This window comes from Oryctolagus cuniculus, chromosome 6 (assembly GCF_051225735.1).
Source record: "Oryctolagus cuniculus isolate XC-2025 breed Fujian yellow rabbit chromosome 6, ASM5122573v1, whole genome shotgun sequence".
NCBI lineage: Eukaryota > Metazoa > Chordata > Mammalia > Lagomorpha > Leporidae > Oryctolagus > Oryctolagus cuniculus.
In genome coordinates this window covers 123,503,527-123,525,783 of record NC_142872.1, presented here as the reverse complement: position 1 = coordinate 123,525,783, position 22,257 = coordinate 123,503,527, and the positions used below count along the sequence as shown (strand labels likewise).

The window sequence follows — 22,257 nt, the reverse complement described above, 5'->3', positions numbered from 1 at the left end:
CCAAGGTAACTGAATACATCTGAGAAAAGAGCATTTAAGGCAGAAGAGCCAGTGCAAAGGTCCTGTGGCAGGAACTTATCTAGAGAGTATAGCAAGCAGGCTAGTGTAGATGGAGGGAGGATGAGATAAGAGAGGTAAATTGTGCAGGGATGGGGGGGGACACGCCAGAGCATATAGAACCTCGGAGGCTACTGGATAGTTTCTGAAAAAGTCAGAGATTTCTTGTATGAGACTGGCTTAAAGTAGGGGCTGCCTGTATCAAAATAATTACTCCCTTTCTCTGTCTCCATCATTTAAGCTTTAATGTGCATACTGATAATCTGAGATGTTGCTGAAATCCAGATCCTGCTTTAGCAGGCCAGGGGTAGGGCCTGTGATTCTGCCTCCTCAGCAAGGTTCTAGGGGAAGCCAGTTTGCTGGTGCACAATGACACCTGGAGTAATGAGAGTAAAGAGGCACTGAGTTCCCAGGAGCTGTGGGGCTGACCCCCTTTCATTAGCTGCCTGTAAAGGCCTTTTGGTTCCCTTTGAACCTTAAAGGACCATCTCAAAAGATTTTTTTGCTTCTAATTTCCCGTTAGCCTCGAGTTTCCTCACTACTCAGGGTCGGATCATCAGGCTAGCTCTTTGGGAACATGAGGCAGGATGTCTGGCTGCTTCCAGGATGACAGAAGCTTCTAAGCCACCCTCACCGCCACTTCGAGGGCTCTGTGTCTGCCAAGAGGCGGGGCTGACCTTTTGAAGGGAGGCAGCAAAGGAAGCTGCAGAGAGCAGGCCTGCGATGACATAGCGAGTTGTGGATATAAAGCACAGGCTATGGAGCCAGATGGACTTGGGTTTGAACTGTGTAATCTCAGAAACGGCCCTGGGTGTCTCTGCGCTGCCGTTTTCTCACTTGGAAAGTGGGAATGATAACAGTATCTCCCTCGTAAATCGAGAAAACACATAAAGCAAAGCGCCTGGTACACACAATGCGCACAAAATACTGGTTGCCTTTTTAAAAATATGTAATTTCTGTGAATAATTTCTATGTATTTATGTTTTCGTAATTTATATCGACTGAGGAGTTTGCTTGGAGGCGTGGCGTGATAGCACCCACTTTCACCCCTCGAGTGAAGGTATAGCGCTAGTACCTCGGCAAAGGTGTCCAGAGGTGAGACAGCGCGGCTAACTGCAGTTTCATCACGACAGACGTCAGAAGAGATGAGCGAAGGGAGTGAAGACGGGATGGTAGGTTAAAAAAAAAAAAAAAAAGGTGGTGGTGGGGTGGTAGTGATGGCTTCTGGCTCAGGTTGTCGCGAATGAGAGGAAGCCAGGGGCTCTAAGAGACCCTGAGGCTACATCTGAGGCCGATGGGAACGGATTTCAGTCGCGCACCTTCCAGGCCCGCCTCAGGGGAAACTTGCTAACAGGGAGCGCGAGTCAGGCAGAGGTGGGAGCGGGTACCTCTGAGGGGGGGTGGGCTCCTGCGCAGCTGCGGCGGCGGAGCCAATCACGGGGCGCAGCCCGTCCTCGCGCGACGGTACAGTCGTACAGTCGTTACGTCGACGGTTGCCATGGAGAGGCCCGCTCGGTTGGAACCGCGAGCGGGCGCCCGGAGCGTCGGGGTCTGAGCGTGGGTTTGAAGCCGCGTCCGCTACCGTCATGAGCGGCCGAAGCCGGGGTCGAAAGTCCTCCCGCGCCAAAAACCGGGGCAAAGGCCGCGGCAAGGGCCGAGGCCGCCCTGCTCCCGACGACGCCCCCCGCGACCCGGACCCCCCACAGTGCCAGCGGCTCGGGGACGACGCCGAGGCGGCACAGGTGCAGGCTGGCGCGGGTTGGGGTGGCCTGGAAACCGCTGCGCCGGCGCCGCCCCTCAGGCCGGCTGAGGAGGCCGCCTGTGGGCTCCCCCTGGACTGTGGCCTCGCGCTCCGGGCCCGAGCTGCGGGGGACCGCGGGCTGGCCGCTACCAGGCCGGCCCCCGGGCAGACTATGTCTCTATCAGAACGCCTGGCAGCAGACACGGTCTTTGTGGGAACCGCGGGAACGGTGGCAAAGCCAAAAAACGCCCCCCGCGTTGGAAACCGGCGTGTCCCTACTGGGAAGAAGGCCTCAGAGACCTGTAGTGCCGTGGGCCGGGGGCCGCAGGCCGTAGCTGGCGGGAAGACGAAGAAAGGTGCGGCCGCCGCGGAGTGTGCCCCCGCGCCAGTGGGCGAGGAGAGGAGAGCGGAGAAGGAGCCGGGGTCAGGCCCCCCGGCCACCGACGGCAGCATGGATACGCTGGAGACCGTGCAGCTGAAGCTGGAGACCATGAACGCGCAGGCGGACAGGGCCTACCTCCGCCTCTCGCGCAAGTTCGGGCAGTTGCGACTGCACCACCTGGAGCGCAGGAACCTCCTCATCCAGAATATTCCCGGCTTCTGGGGTCAGGCGTTTCAGAATCATCCGCAGCTTTCCTCCTTCCTGAATAACCAAGATAAAGAAGTGCTCAGTTACTTGAATAGCTTGGAAGTGGAAGAGCTGGGTCTCGCTAGATTGGGCTACAAAATCAAGTTCTACTTCGGCCGCAACCCCTATTTCCAAAATAAGGTGCTCATCAAAGAATATGGGTGTGGCCCATCGGGTCAAGTGATATCTCGTTCTACTCCAATCCAGTGGCTCCCCGGGCACGACCTCCAGCCCGTAAGCCAGGGGAACCCAGAAAACAACCGTAGTTTCTTTGGGTGGTTTTCCAACCACAGCTCCATTGAGTCTGACAAGATTGTTGAGATAATCAACGAGGAACTGTGGCCCAACCCCCTGCAGTACTACCTTATGAGTGAAGGGGCCCGCGGAGAGAAAGGAAGGGAGGTCAGGCCAAGTCCCACAAAGCAGCCAGGCGAGACCCCTGAGCCTGGGGTGAAACAGTCCAATTGATCCTGCCCAAGTTTCCCTACTACCTCCATGCCGGGCGCGTTGCTGGCTGACTACATGTGTGTTGGGCTGTCTGCCGTTTCTTTACGTTGGCCTCTTTGCACTGTAGCCCGTTTGGACTTTAGCTACAAGAATATGGCACTCATGATCATGTTCTTTTGCCTCCCCACGGCCTTTGCTCGTTTACAGTAGTGTCACATGTTACGCGATTTTGTCCGCACACATACTTTTCAGTTGTGTGCTGCCTTTCTCTGTACTGCTTGGACTCTCTTCTGGGCTCTGGCCTTTCCGACTTGTCTTTAACGTGGACACTCGTGGGTCATCATCCAGGAGGACCAGTTCATTTTCAAGCTCTACTGCTTCAGGGCCAGTGACTTACTGGGCTTTGTGTTCACGGTGGCCATGCGTGTCATCCATGGCACACTTTTCCATTGCCATGCCAACATGTGCCAGTGCACATGGTAGTGACCATTAGCCAGAACTCAGTGTTCATTACTCTGGGGTCACCAGCCAAGGTGCCAACTACTTTATCTCCAGCTTTGGCCTGTGATCTGTACTGCCCTGCTGGACACCCAGCAGAATGGCCCTTGACTGACGGGCATGGAAGAGGTTAAGGTCAAGAAGCAGTACGCCCTGTGTTTTATGTCATCATACGTCTCTTCTTGCGTCACAGCCCTTCTGCTGGTGAACTTTCATCAAGGTTTGGCCACTGAGTTTTGTCTAGGTTGCTGTTGACCCTGATTAGCTTCCTGATCAACAAGGACTTCGAGGATTGCCTGTGGACCTGGGCCCCTGCCAGTGCATGAAACACACTACCCTTCCCAGCTTTCCAGGAACTCTACTGGCTACCAGACTGATGGGCGGGCTGGTATGTGTGGACATGTACTCACTGTCATCCTGCTGTGGCGCCAGGTGAGGGTGGGGAATCGGGTGCACATGGAGTCCAGGTACTTTTGTCCACTTTTCTTATCCCCTCCTAGGACCTGACCACAGTGGGGTCATTGCGGAAGAGGTGTTTCTGATCTGTGAACTTCTGTCTAACTTTATTTCACAGCTCCATGCATCTTTACTTGACCTTTCTTGTTCTCCCTCTTTTTCCCCCCTTTGCTGTCACAACCCTCTCCCCTTCCATGTGGTTTTTGTTTAAATAGTACTGCAACTCATACAGAAAACAGAAAAACCCAGAGTTGTCTACATGCAGCGAGGGAGACTTCTGGGGACTTGAAATAGGCTAGAGGAAACCAGAAAGCCAGACAGGTCTGTGGTCAGACCCTGGGTGCCATTTCCTTATTTTGCAGTTTTGAAGTTGAAAATCCTTTTCAGGCCTGTGCATCCGCTGGAGTTAGAAACCCCCAGGCAGCTGTGTTGGAGAGTAGTGTTTACTAGTGTTCTGACTTTTCTGGATACTATCTTGAGACCAGATGCGTCCTGCCGTTTCCTCCTCTTTGTCGCCTCTCTGTATCCTCAGCCCCCAGCTTTGCTACTCTATGTGGTCCTTTGTTCTCATTTCTTCTGCCTTCAAATACCCATAAAAGTAGGCTTCAGTCTCCAGCATGGGGGTCCCTTGGCTCTCCTGAGGCACGGGGATGAAGGTCGTCATTCTCCACGTTATTTTCAGTGGGTATGAAAGCCAGCTGGGCTCTCTTTCCTGCTGTCATCCCTGTGGCTGGGAAGTAGGGCTTTCTACAACATGCCCTCCTCCTAACTTCCCAAGTTCCCATGCAGGGCCTCATTCTAAGTTCCACAAGGGGGTCTTTGATGCAGTTATAGTGAGGATGTACTAGCTAGGCAGAGTCAGAGCAAAAATGTGTGGGAAGCATGATCTTGGTGTGGAGTGTCCTCGAAAAAGACACATGGCTTGAAACGTTTTAGGGAGAGCAGGCCTGTCTCTGAGCGATGGAGGGGACACGCGGGTCGTCTCCCAGGGTTGAAAAAGGAGAACTAAGGTGTGCTCAAAGTTTTTTTTTTTTTTTTTTTTTTTTCCCTAATCTTTATCATCATTAGTGGGTTTTATGAATCAGACATGGACCAAAAATGATAATGTTGCTTTGGATGCTTTCTCTTTTGTTCTAGATGTGGCCTTGGGTATATGGAAGATTAATGCTATTTGCTGCCTATTTTGGCTCTAGGTAAAGTCTTACCACTTTTCCCATTTTTTGCCTATTGGGAAAACAGAGCTGTTTAATTTGCTTTTTTTTAAAGACTTGTTTTTGTTTATTATGGGCATTTTCAGACACACACAGAAATGGAGTAGGTGGTCCCTAGACCTAGTGTGCCCATCAGAATATCTTTATATGCGTGTGTGTGTGTATGTGTGTGTATATAATATATGAAGACTTGTGTGACTGTTAGGATTGTTATCAACTTGTCCTGGTTTTATAACTCTGGTCTTGGAAATATAATTGGGAAATTTTTGCTGTGTTCTGTGAAACTGAGCTCCCAAAAGTAATCAGTAACCGGTTGTTGTACTTGATAATTTGACATCCTGGTAATAATGCACTTATTTCTGTGTTCCTAAATAGTATATATAGTTGTAAACTTGCCTGCATGATGGAAAAAATAAAAACCTCTATCTCTGTTATATTTCTTATTTTCAAAAAATAATTTGAAGTGTATTAGGCAAAGACTGGGCAGTGGAGAGGAGATTCATAGATACGTATATTCATACATACATACATGCATTTTGAGATAAGGGATTCCCAAACCTGAGACTGCTGTGTGATTGGCTACACAAAAATACAAAAGAATTACATAAAATTCTGATCCTCAGGCCTTTCTCAGCGATTGCGACTCCGTGGTTCTCAGAGGAAGCTGGTTTTTAATAAGCTTTTAGCAAGGTGGTTCTAGTAGAAATTCAGTGCTTCTCAGAGTTTCGAGTGCATCTGAATCAAGTGGGGAATCCTGTTAAAATGTGGTCTATGATTTAGAAGTTCAGGGCAGTACCTGAGAGTCTGCATTGCTAATATGCTTCCAAGTGGTGACAGTGTGGTGGTTTGTGAATTGCATTTTGAGTTGCAGGGAGGTGACCTTGAAGGCCCTTTCAAATTAGAGAAACAGTGCTCAGACTTAGTTGCATGTTAAAATTATGTGGGAATCTTAACAAAGTACATGGTCCATGCTCCTCACAGAGACCAACTCTGATCAGAATAGGGGAGATCAGAATAGTGGAGTTGTTGCTTCAGGCACAGATATTTTAAAAGCTGCCCAGCTGATTTGATGTATAGCTGGAGCTGAGAACTAGACTTTGTGATAACTCTTAGTTTCAGAACCATAACAAGGATCATTTTCTATTAGTCAGGGGAAGCTATGGCTGATAACCAAGTATCCTATAAGCTGCCCAGCAGAAATTTGTTGGAACAAAATAGAGGGGTTTGTTCATTGATAAGGAAATAAAATGTGTTTGTTGGTGGAGGGCATGAAAAAAATAAATGTGCAGTGAGGACACTGTAATCTTGCCGCTGAATGAATGAATTCATTTAAAATAGGGTTTCTATTCAGATACTTCAGGGCTAGGTTGGTCAATAAATTTGTTGGGTGGATCAAGTTTGATAAGGATATCAGTATTAGTTGGCTGAGGCTCCCATACCCAGATACCGCCGACTGGGTGGCATAAACAACAGAGGTTTATTTCTTTTTTTTTATTTTAAGATTTATTTATTTGGAAGAGTTACACAGAGAAGGAGAAGGGGGGGGGTCCTCCATCCGCTGGTTCTTTTTCCAGTTAGCTGCAACAGCTGGAGCTGTGCTGATCCAAAGTCAGGAGCCAGGAGATTCTTCCAGGTATCCCATGTGAGTACAGGGGCCCAAGGACTTGGGTCATCTGCCACTGCTTTCCCAGGCAATAGCAGAGAGGTGGACTGGAAGTGGAGCAGCCAGGACTCAAACTGGTGCCCATATGGGATGCTGGCACTGCAGGGGGTGGCTTTACCCCTTTACCTGCTACGACACAGCACCAGCCCCCACAGGTTTATTTGTTCAGGAGGTGTGGAAGGGCTGGAGGTTCAGAGGTGGGTAGGGTTTGTTTCTTCTGAGAGCCTCTCCTTGGCTTGCAGATAGCTTTCTTCTCTCTGTCTTCATGTGTTCTTTCTTGTATGTGTCTGTGTCCTAATCTCTTACAAAGATACTGTCCATCTCAGTGGCCTCATATAACTCTTAGTACCTTTTAAAGACCTTGTTTCCAAGTACAGTGACATTCTGAAGTACTGGGGATCAGGACTTAGGCGTAAAAATTTATTTTGGTGGGGGATGAGGGAGACATTTCATTTCGTAGCAACATCTTTCATCGTACTCTTTGGACACATACACGGCACATGTTAGAGTAGTTAATTTTATTGAGGCTTATGGTGTACAAAGCACTACTTTACAAGGAGAATTCATTGAAGTCCTATAAGGCAAGTGATGTTATCCCCAGTGAGGGGAAAGAATGAAGAAAAGGGGTGAAAACATGTTAATTGTTCATATTCATGCTGATAATGGAAGAAGCCAGGCTTTAAACTGAGGCTTTTTGAAGAATTTACATTCATATGAGTTATACTTCTTTTTTTCCCCAAAATAAAAGATTTATTAATTTGAAAGGCAGAGTGATAGAAGGGGAGATTCTCATCTTCTGGTTCACTCCCCCAGATAGCCACAATTGCAGGGACTGGGCCAAGCCAAAGCCAGGAGCTAGAAACTCCATAGGAGACCCCCATGAGGGTGATGGGGCCCAAGTATTTGGGGGCATTTTCTGCCACTTTCACAGACTAATTAACAGGGAGCTCGTTTGGAAGCGGAGCAGCTGGGCTCCCAGCAGTGCTCTGATGTGGGATGCTGGGAGCAGCTTAACGCACTGTCACAATTCCAATCTCTGAGAGCTCTTGATTAAACACAGGAATAGTCTTTAAAATAAATAGGTCCTCACCCATTTTCCATTGTTATATGGAACTGTGTTGTAAGAAGTAGTTTCTAATATAAGGATAACAATCCAAGCCTGATGCTCAGAGGCCCAGTAAGGGGTGTGTATGTGTTTGCACACATGTGTGTGTTTGGGGGGGGGGGTTGTAAATTAGGGGCAGTGGCTCTGCAGCTCCAGCTTATTGCTTCCTTGGGGCAATGCAGGCCTGGTGTAGCTACATCTGCAAAGATGAGTACAGAGTCAGGATCTTTATGTAGAATCTCATTTTGAGCCAAAAAAACAAATTTTTTTAAACACCTAAAGTTTTTTCTCTTAGCTTGTATGTAGTGTATAAAAGGAAAGGGAGGTCAGCTTTTTTTTTTTTGGCCTGGAGTTATCAGTCTGTTTCTTTCCTGCACAGGACTGGCCAGTACTTTAGATCTGTGTATCCGTATGGATTGAGGATGGGCTAAAGGAAGCCTCCCTCACCCTTGACTTTAGGTCAGACTTCACAAAGCACTCAGACCTTTCATAACCTGGAGAGTGAGGGCCTGTGGGATCATTTTAGTTATACTAAGATTCCCTGGCCCTTTTTTCAGCTTTGAGTTTTATTATAAAAGTCCCTTTTCTGTTTGCTTGTTACCTGCTGGGCTTTTTGGAAAGTGTAGTTGGTTAGTACTATGCAATAGATGAGAGAGGAGAGAGAAAAATAAATGGTCCTACTACTTTTGGCTTATAAAAATCTCTTCCAGCTTCTGACTGTACCTTCTTACACATTGGGGTTTCTCCCTTTACTATACTGAAGTGATTTTCAGTAAAGGAAAGAGACATGCTACCCCAAGGGGGCGTGTTAGAATCACTGAGGGAGGGAACTTGGACAAATATGTTTGCCCCTCTAAAAATTGAGGTCCTCAGCCATGAGATCCAAAGCCTTGCTGAACCACTTTAACTGATAAGTAGAGTCATATCCTCAGGTATCAGATAACAAGAAAAGTATATAGTCAAGGGTATCCAGTCCATGGTTTCTTTTTTAAAAAAATGTTTTTTAAAAGATTTATTTATTTATTTGAAAGATTTACAGAGAGGCAGAGAGAGAGAGAGAGGTAGAGGTAGAGAGAGAGAGAGAGAGGTAGAGGTCTTCCATTTGTTGGTTCACTCACCAGATGGCCTCAGTGGTTGGAGCTGTGCCAATCTGAAACCAGGAGTTTCTTCCAGATCTCCCACGTGAGTGCAGGGGCTCCTTGAACTGGCACCCATATGGGATGCCAGCACTGCAGGTGGTGACTTCACCCACTGTGCCACAATGCTGGCCCCCGTCCATGGTTCTATCCCCGTTTGCTCTTAGCATCTGTCTTACACTTTTGGAAACTTCTCCAGCTATCTTTCACCATCCAGTTCCAGAACTTACCTTCTGCTGACTCATTTTCACAAACTCTCGCCTCACATTAGTTTTACTTCTCTATCCCAGATCTGCACCCTTGCTCAGGTGTCCTGCTACAAGTTATTCAGGACTCCAGCCTTGACTTTCTTCCTCTTCCTGTCTACCACTTAACAAGCTGGTTCTTAGCTGGTGTTTGACAAATATAAGTCAAAATATCTTCCATACATGTGACACTTCATTGTTTACAAAGCACATTCACTTGCATGATCTTGATTGTAATAATTGTTCAATAAGAAGGCTCAAAGAGGTCATATGGCCAGAATCACCACAAAATCAGGGGCAGGCATTGTGGTACAGCAGGATACGCTGCTACGTGGGATGCCCATATCTGATATGGAGTGCTGCTTGCTCTGCTTCCAGTTCAGCTTCATGCTAATACACCTGGGAAGGCAGCAGGTGATGTCATGAGTGCTTGGGTCCCTGCCACCCGTGTGGGTGACCCGGATAAGGTTGCAGACTCCTAGCTTTGGCCTGAATCAGCCCTGACTGCTGCTGTGGGTAGTTGAGTGAGCGGACTTATGGTTGGAGGATCTCTCTATGTTTCTTCCCCTCTGTCACTCTACCTTTGAAATATGTACATCTTTTTTAAAAAAATCACAAAATCAGTGAGTAGTAGATCTAGGACCAAATACAGGTTTCCTGATTCTTAATTCCATCCATTCATGGGATGGTGAATGTGTGGCCCAGGGCATATCTCTGGCACTATGACTGTAGGCATGCCACAGCACAGAACCTGAAATTAACCCTCTGCACTTGCCCATTAGCCAATTGCCATGTGACCATGAACCTTCCTTGCCATCCCAGATTGCAGTATATATGCTATGGAGCTCAGGAGCAGGACCAACTTGACTCAAGAAAGGCTCTTGAACTGCATTGTTCTAAGGTTAGAATGGTTCTAGACTGAGTACACCTGAAGATGGAGGTTGGATGGGGAAGGTTTTGCCTGTAAGTGTTGATACTTGCATGTGAATAATTTGGAAATGGGACATTTTCCTAGTGTTACGAGAAGCCTGGTGATAGGAGGTTACAGGCTTGCTACAGGAGATTCAGTAATATTAAGGCCTTATGCCTGCCTCTTTGCCTCTCGGCTTTTTGCTCTCGATTTCCTAGCTCCAAGAATCATATCCTCACCCAGCTGCACTTAAAGGCAGGGAAGAAAAGCTTCTTACAAGTCCCTGTTTTTATTAGGGAAGAAAATCTTTGCTATGAGTCCCTAGTGGATTTCAAACCCGAGTCAGGTCCCTTGGGCTAGAAATGGGTCAGACTCCCAGACTGTGCTTCAAGGAAATCAGCACTTTTTCAGCAACTTTCATGGGAGTGGGTTCTGTTATTAAGGAAATAGGAAAGGTCAAGGAGCTAGAGCTTAGGTGCAATTCTTAGTTCCCTGTAGGTTTTGCTCTTTTTGAGATAATTTTGCTGCCTTTGAACACCAGATAATACTCAGAGGCACCATGCTTTTGCCACCTCATCCCCCTCCAGAGCTCCTAGTTGTCTCGAGATAAGAAAGCTTTACCTTGTTGTACTCAGTGCTTTTGCATCTCCTCTATTACATGGTAAATGCTTTTCCAGCCAAGAAATGCCATTTTTGCCATTTTTTGGTTTTTGTATCTCCCACAGCACCTACCTCAGACTCCACTCAGCATGTGATGTAGGTGGTCAGTAAATGCTGGCTGAGTGAATGTAAGACACCAGTGAGTTTCTAAAATGTCAATTTGGTCATGTCAATCACTGTTCAAAACATTCAGCAGTAAGATCCAGAATCCTAAGGAGCTCACAACATGCCCTCCATTATCTGACTCTGCCTTTTTTTACTTTGAAATTTTCTATTATGAAAAACTTGAAATACACATGAAAGTTGACAGAAGGATGTAGTGATCACCCGTTTACCCACTGCTTACATTGCATGATTGTGAACTTTTTATAAAAAATAGAAAATAGTCATATAAAATATGCTTTTCTATGAAATCTGAAGATCATGATCAGATCACAGAAAATTAGTTTCCAATATCTAGTCCATATTTAGATTCCTCTGTTCTCCAGATTATCTCACAGTATTAATTTTAAAATCAGGATCTAATAATTAACATCACATTTGGTTGTTATATCACTGTAATATTTATGAAACAGATATAATCTCCTACCATTTTTTAGTTTTGAATGATAAAATATAAATAGCATCACATTAATGTCAATTTAGAGCATACAAATGTCTTTAAAGAAAATCTGTAAAAATCTTTCTGTTATAGCAATTTCAGTTTGAAAGACAATGCTCTCCCATACTTCATTTTTATTTTTCCCTCTCAATGAAGAAGTTAGGGCAGGCCGGCACCGCGGCTCACTAGGCTAATCCTCCGCCTAGCGGCACCGGCACACCAGTTCTAGTCCCGGTCGGGGCACTGGATTCTGTTCCGGTTACCCCTCTTCCAGGCCAGCTCTCTGTTGTGGCCAGGGAGTGCAGTGGAGGATGGCCCAAGGGAGACCAGGAGAAGTACCTGGCTCCTGGCTCCTGCCTTCGGATAGGCGCAGTGCGCCGGCCGCAGCGCACCGGCCGCGGCGGCCATTGGAGGGTGAACCAACGGCAAAGGAAGACCTTTCTCTCTCTCACTCTCTCTCTCTCTCTCTCTCTCACTGTCCACTCTGCCTATAAAAAAAAAAAAAAAAAAGAAGAAGAAGAAGTTAGGGCAGTTGTCACAAAGAGTGTCCCACATCTGGACTTGTCTGTTTCCTTTTGGTGTTAACTTTTCCCTCTATGTTCTGTATTTCTTGTAAACTTAAGATTTGGGGAAAACCTCTGGCCTCACCTTGGGGAGGCTTTCCACTTCATAATACACCACACGGGTGGTAGATACTATCAGATTGTCCACTGCTGTGCCCTTAAGACAAAGAGCACCAGCTCATCCTTTTGTAAAGCTAGGTTTCCTTTTCCAGTTATCAGGGACCTCTGGGATGACACTCTGTCACTGGTTTACTTTTCCAAAACTTCTCATACAGAGGTTTTAGCAATCATTGGTGATATTTGCCCAAATCAGTTCTCTCACTGATGTTCTATTCTTGGCATTCCTTTTTTCTGTTTTAGCTGGTGGGCCAGTATAAGGAAGACCTCTCATCATTATCTAACTAAACTTCCTCCTCCTAAGAAGGCAGTGTAAATGCTTCATTCCTTCCCTTTAGTTACCGATTATTGGAGCCAAAAGCTGGTGAAATAATCACTCCCAGTGGTTTCAAATAAGGGTCATTTTCCTTCTCCTAACTTTGAACTTAGATGCTTTATTTATTAATAGAGTATAGTTAACTATAGTCATCTCTCTATTTTTTTAAAAAAGATTTATTTATGTTATTGGAAAGAGTTACAGAGGGAAAGAGATCTTCCATCTGCTGGTTCACTTCCCAGATGGCTGCAATGGCCAGGGCTGGGCCAGGCTGAAGCCAGGAGCCAGGAGCTTCATCTGGGTCTCCCATGTGAGTGCAGGGACTCAAACACTTGGGCCATCTTCTCCTGCTTTCCCAGACCATTCATTAGCAGGGATCTGGATCACAAACGGAACAGCTGGGACATGAACCAGGATGCTGGTATCTCAGGTGGTGGCTTTACCTGCTACACCATGTGCTGGACCCCATTGTCTCTCACTGCTCCATTGGCTATAACTTTCATCAAACTTTTCTCATCCTTGTCCCTATCTTCTGTTGTCCCACGTACTAGTCTTCACCCATCTGAGCCACTCCTGGTTCTCTGAACATCCACACTTACACAAGCGATTCACTCAGCAGGAAAGCTCATTCAGATGTGGCTCAGACAGACTTCTCTGATGCTGTTTTTAGTCTTTTAAGACTGAATTGAGGGAGACCAGGATAAGTACCTGGCTCCCGCCATCGGATCAGCGCGGTGCGCTGGCGCCGGCCGCGGCGGCCATTGGAGGGTGAACCAACGGCAAAGGAAGACCTTTCTCTCTGTCTCTCTCTCTCACTGTCCACTCTGCCTGTCAAAAAAAAAAAAAAAAAAAAAGACTGAATTGATTCTTTCTTTCTGTTTATTCCCACACTATTATGTCCGTACTCATTTTTAGGACCTAATCTGGTAACTTGTGCTTCTCTCTTTACCTACTTTCTCCCACTGGAGACTGAGGTCCTGAGGTCACAGAATAATAATAACAAACAGTATGTCTTTGTCATTTTTGTATTGCTGTGACTCGGAAGCTTATGCGCAGTAGGTGCTCGTTAAACACTGAAAAAATGAGCAGGTGGATGGTCCCTAGAGATTTATGAAGGCATCAGTGACAAACTACAGAGGTTAGAAGTGCCCAGGAGCAGAAAGGAATAATTTTAAGCAAAGGAGAAGCATAAACCTAATACAAATAGGTTAAAAGGCATCTGGGGCGATTGAGGGGATGGGGCAGAGGTAAAGGGGTTAGGGGAGCAGTTACCTGCGTAAAGCCTCAGGCAAAAAACTTAGTGGCACCAAATCACTCTCCCAGCACACTGGACATCAAGTGGAAAAATGGGAGAGGGCAGGAAGCAAGTGAAAAATGCTGGAAATGCGCCGTGTACGCTGTGCTTTAGTAATGCTCCCCAGCACAGGAGTCTAACTGAAAACAAGAAGAAGCAAAGCTGGTGAGAGGCTGGACGATGGGGTTCCCAGGGATCTGTCTCTATCTGTTTATACACAGATGCATATATATAGTCTGAGGCCTCCGAAGAGGTCTCTGCAGTTTAAATGGGTTAGAGCAAAGGCAATCTCCGAAAGAGTGATATTGTTGAAAAGCAATCCAGACATCAGATTAAACCTGCAGAATAAAACTGAGCGAGCAGAGCTAGGGGAGAATTACCTTGAGCCTCAGCACTAAATAGCCTGAATTCCAGGGTTATGGAGAAAATAGCCATCAAAACCCAGTACTACTGTGCTCAGCACTGTGGCACCATATACTTCACAAAAAAGTTCAAGACACTTTGGTGGTGGTGGTGAGGTACAAGGGTGCAAGACGAGGCATTTGGCTTGCAGGGACATTCTGGAGAAGGTACCATCATGGAGCAGACTGTCCCTTAGGAAGCAACGTTGTCAGGCCTTGGCGTGTCATCAGAGAGCACTTTATCTTCTCCAGGAACCCATCTCACTATCAGTGCCACTTCTGGCACATTTATTATTCATCTAACATTTAGGTGAGGGATCCTGTGCTCCTGTAAGTTCACATGTCATTTTCTCGCAAGAGGTCTTAACTGACACCTCAGTAAAAGAATATTCCTACCGCTACTGGTCACTCTGCATCCCTTCCCACAGCTCCCTCTTCTACTCCTTTAGAGGATTTATCACAGTTCATGACTATGATGGTGTCTGAATTTGTTTCTTCCCTCAGGGATCCTTGCTCACTGCTGGATACCAACTGCTACATATAGGAGGTATTTGAAAAATATGTTGGACTTGTGGAAATGTTAGGCTCGCAAGCAAGCTAAGATGGCACATTGGATAGGCCATGCCTTAAAGTTGTCCTTTAGCGAGAGGAGATGTCTCTTCCTTACATGCAGTGGGATTTAGGGAGTCCATTGTATTGAATGGCTATCACATATCAAGAATATTATAGGCACTATCACAACAATTCTTTTATTATACTCATTTTTCAGATGAAACAAAAGAGCCCAAGACAGTGTAGGCAACTTGCCCAAGGTTATGTAAGTTGTGATTCCCAGAGTTAGGGCTGAGCCCTTTACCTGCTGTTCTGTGCTGCTGTCAGGCGGGGGCTTGCAGCATGCGTTGGTGAGTTAGGCTAATGTGTGCACATGCTTTCAGAAGAGGGGGGCCGACTGCAGCCATGGATGGGTTTCCAGCTTTCCAGAGTGTGAGGTACAGTGTGCCTAATTGTCAGGAAAGAGAAGTGTGTGTGTTACAGGCACATATGCAGTGTGTGTCCAGGGGAGCCTTGAGGGGAGCCAGCAAGCTGGCTGCCTCGGAACAGGGAGTACAGGCTGCCTGCTGCTTGTACCTGGGTCCATCCTGCCCTAAGGCTGCCATTTGGGCATCACTGCCCAATGAAACAGTTGATGAGGGCAGCCTGTGGGGAAGGAGACCTACCTAGACTGAGCCAACCCAGAAGACAGCAGCCACTCTGAGTAGAGGAATTGAGCAGATGGTTAGATGAGGAGGCTAAGTCATAGGCAGCATCAGGCTCAACCAAAGGCAGGAGCAGCTGCTAAGTGAGGGTGTGTGTTTGTGTAAGGCAACATAGGTGGGCTGCTAAACAGAAGCTGTGCTTGAGCTCTAGCCTCCCACATGGATAGCTGTCTCCATCGTTTCTCTTGTATCTGCATCAGGAGGGTGACGGAAAATTGTGGTTTCTTGACATCACCACAGGGGAGAGATTCCCTCATCACAAAAAAAATCACCCTTCTGCTCTACCCAGAGATTGTGGGCGAAGAAAGGAAGGCCAGGTTAGCACTCATTGAGCCTCTATTACATGCCCTACTAACATGACATATAGTCAGTCAGTATTGTATATATATATAAAAATATATATATAAAGATGTATTTATTTGAAAGAGTTACACAGAGAGAGGAGGCAGAGAGTCTTCCATCCGCTGGGTCACTCTCCAATTGGCCGCAATGGCTGTAGCTGTGCCGATCCAAAGCCAGGCGCCAGGAGCTTTTTCCAGGTGTCCCATGCAGGTGCAGGGGCCCAAGGACTTGGGCCATCCTCTGTTGCTTTACAGGTTGTAGCAGAGAGCTGGATTGGAAGTGGAGCAGCTGGTACTTGAACGGGTGCCCATATGGGATGCTGGCACTGCAAGTGGTGACTTTACCTGCTACACGACAGCGGCAGCCCCTATTGTATATATTTTTACAGTATCAAGCTTATTTAGGCTTTATAACTTCCTACATTTTATGGTGGACAATACTGAAAGTTAAGAAATTTACTCAGGGTTCCTCAGGCGCTGTCTCACTGGAGTACCATACTGTCCTTCCTAGCTGAAGGAAGACGCCATTGTTGCTCATCTTAAAGAGAGTGATATGAACCCATTAGAAATACTTTCAGCTGAAAGTACCTGAAACCCTAAGTAATGAGGCCCAAGAATAGGGCAGTTACTGTGTTCATAAAAAGGGGCCTGGTGGTAGTGATTCCATGGGGTTAGTTCTAGCCCCCAGAGTCTTTCCATCTTTCCAGGCCTCCTCTATCATCTGCTGTAGAACTTGACTCATGGCCTCAAAGTGGCTGCTTATGTTCCAGGCATCATATCCTTAAAGACAATGTCCAAAACAAGAAAGTAAGGAAGGGAGTAAATAGGCCTTCTCCTATACAGTCTTCTCTCTCTTTTGTTAGGAAGGAAAATATTTCCTGAAGCTTCCCAGTGGACTTTCCTTTGCATTTTATTGGCTGGAAATGAGTCCACCCTTAGATGAAGAGGCTGTCTCCCTGCCATGACCTGCTTGTGCTGGCCAAGACCAGTTCCTTGAGAATGCAGTGAGGAAGGGGCATGACTGTTAGGACATGAAACTAAAACCAAGAGCGCATAGGCTTTGTGACCATGATGGCATGAATGGAATCCCTTAGAGACTGAGGATAGGCACAGTTTACTCACAGGTGTAGACAGCATGTAGTTTAGCAGCACCTTGGATCTCAGGCTGAAGTCAAGAGCGCCAGGCATGGACGTACTTTATCGTCTGAATGGGACAGGGCTACATAGACGTGTAAGCAACCCAAGGAAAACAGGAAACAAAACTTCAAAGCCGGCGCCGCGGCTCACTAGGCTAATCCTCCGCCTAGCGGCGCCGGCACACCGGGTTCCAGTCCCAGTCGGGGCGCCGGATTCTGTCCCGGTTGCCCCTCTTCCAGGCCAGCTCTCTGCTGTGGCCAGGGAGTGCAGTGGAGGATGGCCCAGGTGCTTGGGCCCTGCACCCCATGGGAGATCAGGAAAAGCACCTGGCTCCTGGCTCCTGCCATCAGATCAGCGTGGTGCACCGGCCGCAGCGCGCCGGCCGCGGCGGCCATTGGAGGGTGAACCAACGGCAAAGGAAGACCTTTCTCTCTGTCTCTCTCTCTCACTGTCCATTCTGCCTGTCAAAAAAACAAACAAACAAAAAAAAACACACACACACACAAAAAACAGGAAACAAAACTTCAGTAGCAGCCAGCATATGATCAGGTGGTCTCTGGGTCAATGCAGTAGACTCTGTATTTTATGAGTTTCTTTGTCCAACTCATGATTGGACAGAAGCACTCTACATCCTTTATAACCAGCATGATTTATTTTATGTTCTCTGTTTTTGTTACTTCCTACCAAAGAAAATACATATATTTCTCGGTGATTTGGGGGCTGTTTTTGGCCAAGGAAATTACTGTTAGGTGACAAATACAATATTACTAGTTCCCTTGCAGAATGCACTTGGTGCTTCATCAAGAGAAGTGAACCAACCTGATAGCTTTACTATAGCTTTACTGTGTGTTCTTGACTTTTAATGATTTTCTTTTTCTTTTTGGTGGGCACCCTGTGAATGTAGGCAGGATTGAAATGAAGTGGTGGCACCTCCCATTCAAATTAAGTGCAAACATTTATTCAAAAGTTACAGTTGAGGCATTGAAATAATGCAAAATGCCACAGCAGAAGCTAAAACTTTAATTTGGTCTCTCATTAAAGCCAATCTTCTCCATCTGGCCTTAGTTTCTAGCATAATCCTATAAACACAGACACATGCTTCACTGATAATCATGTTTTAGGACTAGAGGTTATCATTTGAAACCCCAGATTCTACAAATGCTAACCCAGAATGTGGACTTTAATTCCTCTGCACCTCCAGCTGCAGAACGTTGCCCGTGGTCCAGCAAGCTTGCTAAGACCACCATTTGGTTGACTCATCCCTTTGTTGTTGGACTTTTGTGATGTGATCGTCCAAGCCAAGTGTAACTTATTTATCCCACTTTTTTGACTGGGGGATGAAGAGAGCAGGGAGGGCTTTTCCTTACATGGCGTGGCCCAGGCATTCTGGGAGCTTCCCTTTCACGGGGTTATTCCAAGTAGACTTGGGTGTAAGAGTTTTGCAGCCTCACTCTACACTGTTGGGTATTTTAAACGTTCCTCAGATAATGGCTGTATTGGAGCCACGGTGACCTGAGCTAACGCAAAAAGAAACGACTCTGCCAAGCAGTTGTCCATGGGTAGTTCACTTCCCTGAGTGCTCCAGTGGTTTCTAACAGGCAACTGGGGGAAAACTCTGGATCTCTTGAAATAGGGTAAAAAGCAGATTGCAGAACGTGCTCACCTTGTTGTTCACTCGAGGTCTGTGTTCAAAAGCCCCAGCCTTCTTGACCTAAACTCAAATTCCACCTGGAACTGAGGAAGGGCAGTGTGTATGGATTGTGGTCTAAGCATGGCAGGCGAGAGTCACTGGCTTTGGGTCCTTGACAGTGATGTCAAATGTTCTAGAATGGTCGATGCTAAAAAAATTTTGATCAAAGTTAGGTCTAGAGCACATTGAGGAAATAGGAGTACACTGAGAGATTGTAGAGTATGACTACCAAGACTCGAAATCAGGCATCTGTGGTTCATATCCAAAGTCTGATGCTGCCAGTGAGGGTATATGTCCTTGGTAGGACACTTAGCTTCTCTAAGATCCTGTCTTTTATCTGTAAAACAAAGATATAAGTTTGGAGTTGGGTGGAAGTCATAAAAATGCCCAAATTACAAGAATAAAAAGATTATGAATGTGTACAACTGAGATGTCTTGTGAGAATCTGGGTTCCAGATAGGGCTTGATCCAGGAGCAGATAATGCTCTCCTCATGGCAAGATGGCTTCTCCATGGTTTAAGCTCACTCATCTTACCCGTTCATCAACCTTAATAAAGAAAAAAAGTATTTCTTCCCTGCCAGTACCCTCCATTTCCTCCCACCCCGCACAATCTGACTCTCTTGGCTCATTAGGTCATTATTACGAACACTAGAACCAGTTACTAAGAACTGGGTCACTGCCCAGTCCTGGAGCCAGGAATGGGGTCAGCCTTTCCCCGCCTGCCCCAAGCTACAAGGACTGACAATAGGGAAGGGATTTTTTTCTTTTTTCTTTTTTCTTTTCTTTTCTTTTTTTTTTTTTTTTTTTTTTTGCTCTAAATGAAAAGGAATCATAGTGCTAGTATCACAGGAAGGGGGGATGGATTCTGGGCAGGCCAAAACAATAGATGCCCACTGGACCAGCAGTCCATTCCTAGGTCACCCTTGTTAACAAGGAAGCGGGAGGGGCAGGAACAACACAGCACTGTTATTTATGAGGCTGCAGGCCAGGGTCAGGCCTCGAGTACCAACAGCTCCTGCCCTGCCTTTCTTCACTGCACACCAGTGTTCGTGCCACAGAAATGCGGTTGCAGCTCGAATGTATGTGGCTCACAGCCCACGTCGCTTTAAACTCTCAAGGCATCCAGCCTTTTAAAGTTACTCTTGTTCTTCCTTTGGGGTTTTGGTATTTTTCCTCCATATTTTCTGATGTGCCCCTGGCTACAGATAATCTAGGCAGTGATCGCTGTGGACACGTGAGGTTGAGAATTCTAAGAATTGGGGCTGCAGCTGCCACTACTGACAGATGAAGAGGGCTTCCTTCAGGGGCAAAGGCGCAGGGCCAGGCAATACAGGCTGTGCTTCTGAGAATCTGCTAATAGGAGTTTCCCGGGCTCCGTAGCGCTTTCCATGTACAGTCATCCCTGGGTGTCCATGGGGGATTGGAGCCCCTCAAGGTTGCTGAAATCCGGGGATGCTCAAGTCTCTTATAGACCCAGTAGCATAGTATTTGCAGACAATCTGTGGTCATCATCCTATGTACTTTAAGTCATCTCTAGGTTGCTTATAATACCTAAACCAGTGTACCTGCTGTGTAGATAGTAGTTATACTGTATTGTTTAGAGAATAATGATAGGGGAAAAGTCTGTACAGGTTCTTTCTAGATAGGTTTTTTTCATCCAAATTTTTTTTAAATTGAGTGAATCTGTGGATAGGGACCTGCCCCTAAGGAGGGCTTGTGGGTGCTTCAGGAGAGGGTTAGGGGCTTCGCCTGCCCATTTCCAGGCCAGTGTGCTCCCCTTCTGCCCTGCTCACAGCTCCTACCCTGAGGCACACATTTGTGCAGCTCCTTCCTGGCTTCTCTGTACAGCAGCTCTGTGCCTCTGGGGAAAGCCACAGCAGGCTGCCCCTAAGCAATGCAGCTGCCATAGAGGGACACGCAGCGATGGGTGACTTCCAACACTGGACAGTGCCAATGAAGGGAGGGATGTAAGACAGGCCCCAAGGGGCAGTCCCCAGGGCTCAGAGACATGGCCGGTTTGGTGGAGCAGGCCAGAGCCAGAAGGATTTCTAACACTGTGACAGGGTTGGCACACAGGATGCGTCCCAGGAAGAGAGGAGCTGCACTTAGTAGTGGTGGTGAGCTCTGTGCCCTGGGCAGTGTTGAGCCCCGTGCCCTGGGCTGTGGTGAGGGGAGGGGGGTCAGAGGGAGTCCAGGGAATTTTAGATGAGTTCCTTAATATATAGGGGTTTGGGGTCATCTTTGAGTGGGGAACTAAGAAAAGGAGAGCCCCAGTGGGAGGACATAGAATGGGTAGAGGCTGACTGGGGTGGACTGTGTGGGTGTCCACACAGGAGTTGTGGCCCACCCCCATGCCCAGGCAGAGATGTTTCCTTCTGCAGCAGTCAAAGGAGCCAGAAGGAGGAAGAGGGAAAGATTCGCTCTGCACGTGGGGGTAGCGTGCAAGGCAGCAGAGGCCGCCCAGGAAGGGGAGCCTTCCCTGGGCCACGGCTGGAGACCCCAAGCACCGTGTGGTTATCTGGGCCTCTTGGACGCCTCGATGCCCCACGTCTGTGGTGGAGCTTCAGCTTCGCTCTGTCCTGGAGCTAGCTGTAGGAGGGCAGGCGATGAAGTGATCCTGAGGGAAAACGAGGGCCCCATGCGGGAAGCCCAGGACGCAGGACCAAGGCCTCCAACAGAGGATGCCCCTCGCCCCCTTCACACTGGAGTGGCGGAAGTCAGAGCCAACTGGGGAACCCACTGGTCAGCACTAGGAGTGGCTCCTGTGTGCCTTCCGCCTGGGGAGGGCTCAGCCTGGCCACAGCTGGGCCAGGTTCTGTGTCCCGTGTCCTGGCCTGCCCCAGGACCATTGTGGGGGGCTCCCTACACCCCGCTCCCAACCTCATACACACTTTAGTCTCCTGCTCCTGCCAAGGGCATGATTTGTTTTCTGAAGCTTTATTCTGATGTCTATAGTACAAAAAGGGGAAAAAATGGTCCAGCACAAAAAGTCAAACCATTTTTAAACAACCAAAAGTTTTGTTTGGTTATTTCTGGAAGGGCGTGTACTGGCGGGGGTTGGGGGGGGAAGCTGTCAGGGGACTGTGCATCTCTGAGGAATCCAAATCAATGAAAAGGAGGTGAAAAAGTGGCTTCTAAGGTTACACAGAAACATCTCAACCCAGAATAAATTGTGAAAGCGACATTTTCAGCAGGAAACATGAGGGCTTGCTAATGGGACTGTCCTGCGGGCTCTGTGGCCCGGCCCTGGGCGTGGCCACGCGGCTGTTCCTGGGAGGACTCCAGTGGAGCTGGAGCGGCCCTTCCCGAGGAGTGCAGTCTTTGCAGCGCCAGTCTGAACCTAAGGTACTCTTGCTGCAGCTCAGTCCTGGTGTCTTCCCTGAGCCCTCTGTATCTTTGAAAGAAGGTGCTGCTGCCTTTCAATGCCTGCCTGGGAGGCGGCCAGGGACTCATTGAAGTGAGCGGTGGTGCTGCAGCAGGTGCCTGCCCTTGGGACTTGCCTGCCGGACCCTGACACCTGCATACCCCAGCAGCGGTTTTCTGCAGAGTGGGAGCTCGGCTTCTCCAGCTGCACTCGGGCCTGGAGGGATAGCCATCTTGTTGCAGAATAGAACAAAGGAGGATGTGTGGGACTAGCAGCCAAGAGGTGGTGGGAAAGGGGAAGGGGACTAGGACAGTGTGAGGAAGTGACTGGGAGTTACTGGGTTTGAACCTGGGCCCCAGGACTAGCTGGCTGAATGGGTCTGAGGCCAATTTCCTTTAATACAGTGCAAAGCATATGTA

The 22,257-nt window shown here is 47.6% G+C and overlaps 1 protein-coding gene across 3 annotated transcripts in view; it reads left to right on the top strand.

Moving 5' to 3' along the window:
• The first annotated feature begins 1,482 nt into the window (after nt 1-1,482).
• The window catches only part of TSPYL5 (TSPY like 5), a 58,328-nt gene continuing 37,553 nt past the window's right edge, over nt 1,483-22,257 (top strand). The window contains exon 1 of one of the 3 annotated variants that reach the window (XM_008255776.5): nt 1,483-3,759. In XM_008255776.5, the coding sequence (XP_008253998.3) occupies nt 1,644-2,894 (1,251 nt within the window). In that variant the 5' untranslated portion in view covers nt 1,483-1,643 and the 3' untranslated portion in view covers nt 2,895-3,759. Of the gene's footprint in view, nt 3,804-22,257 lie in introns of all 3 variants that reach the window. The other 2 variants (XM_089336356.1, XM_008255777.5) reach the window with 2 other exon arrangements.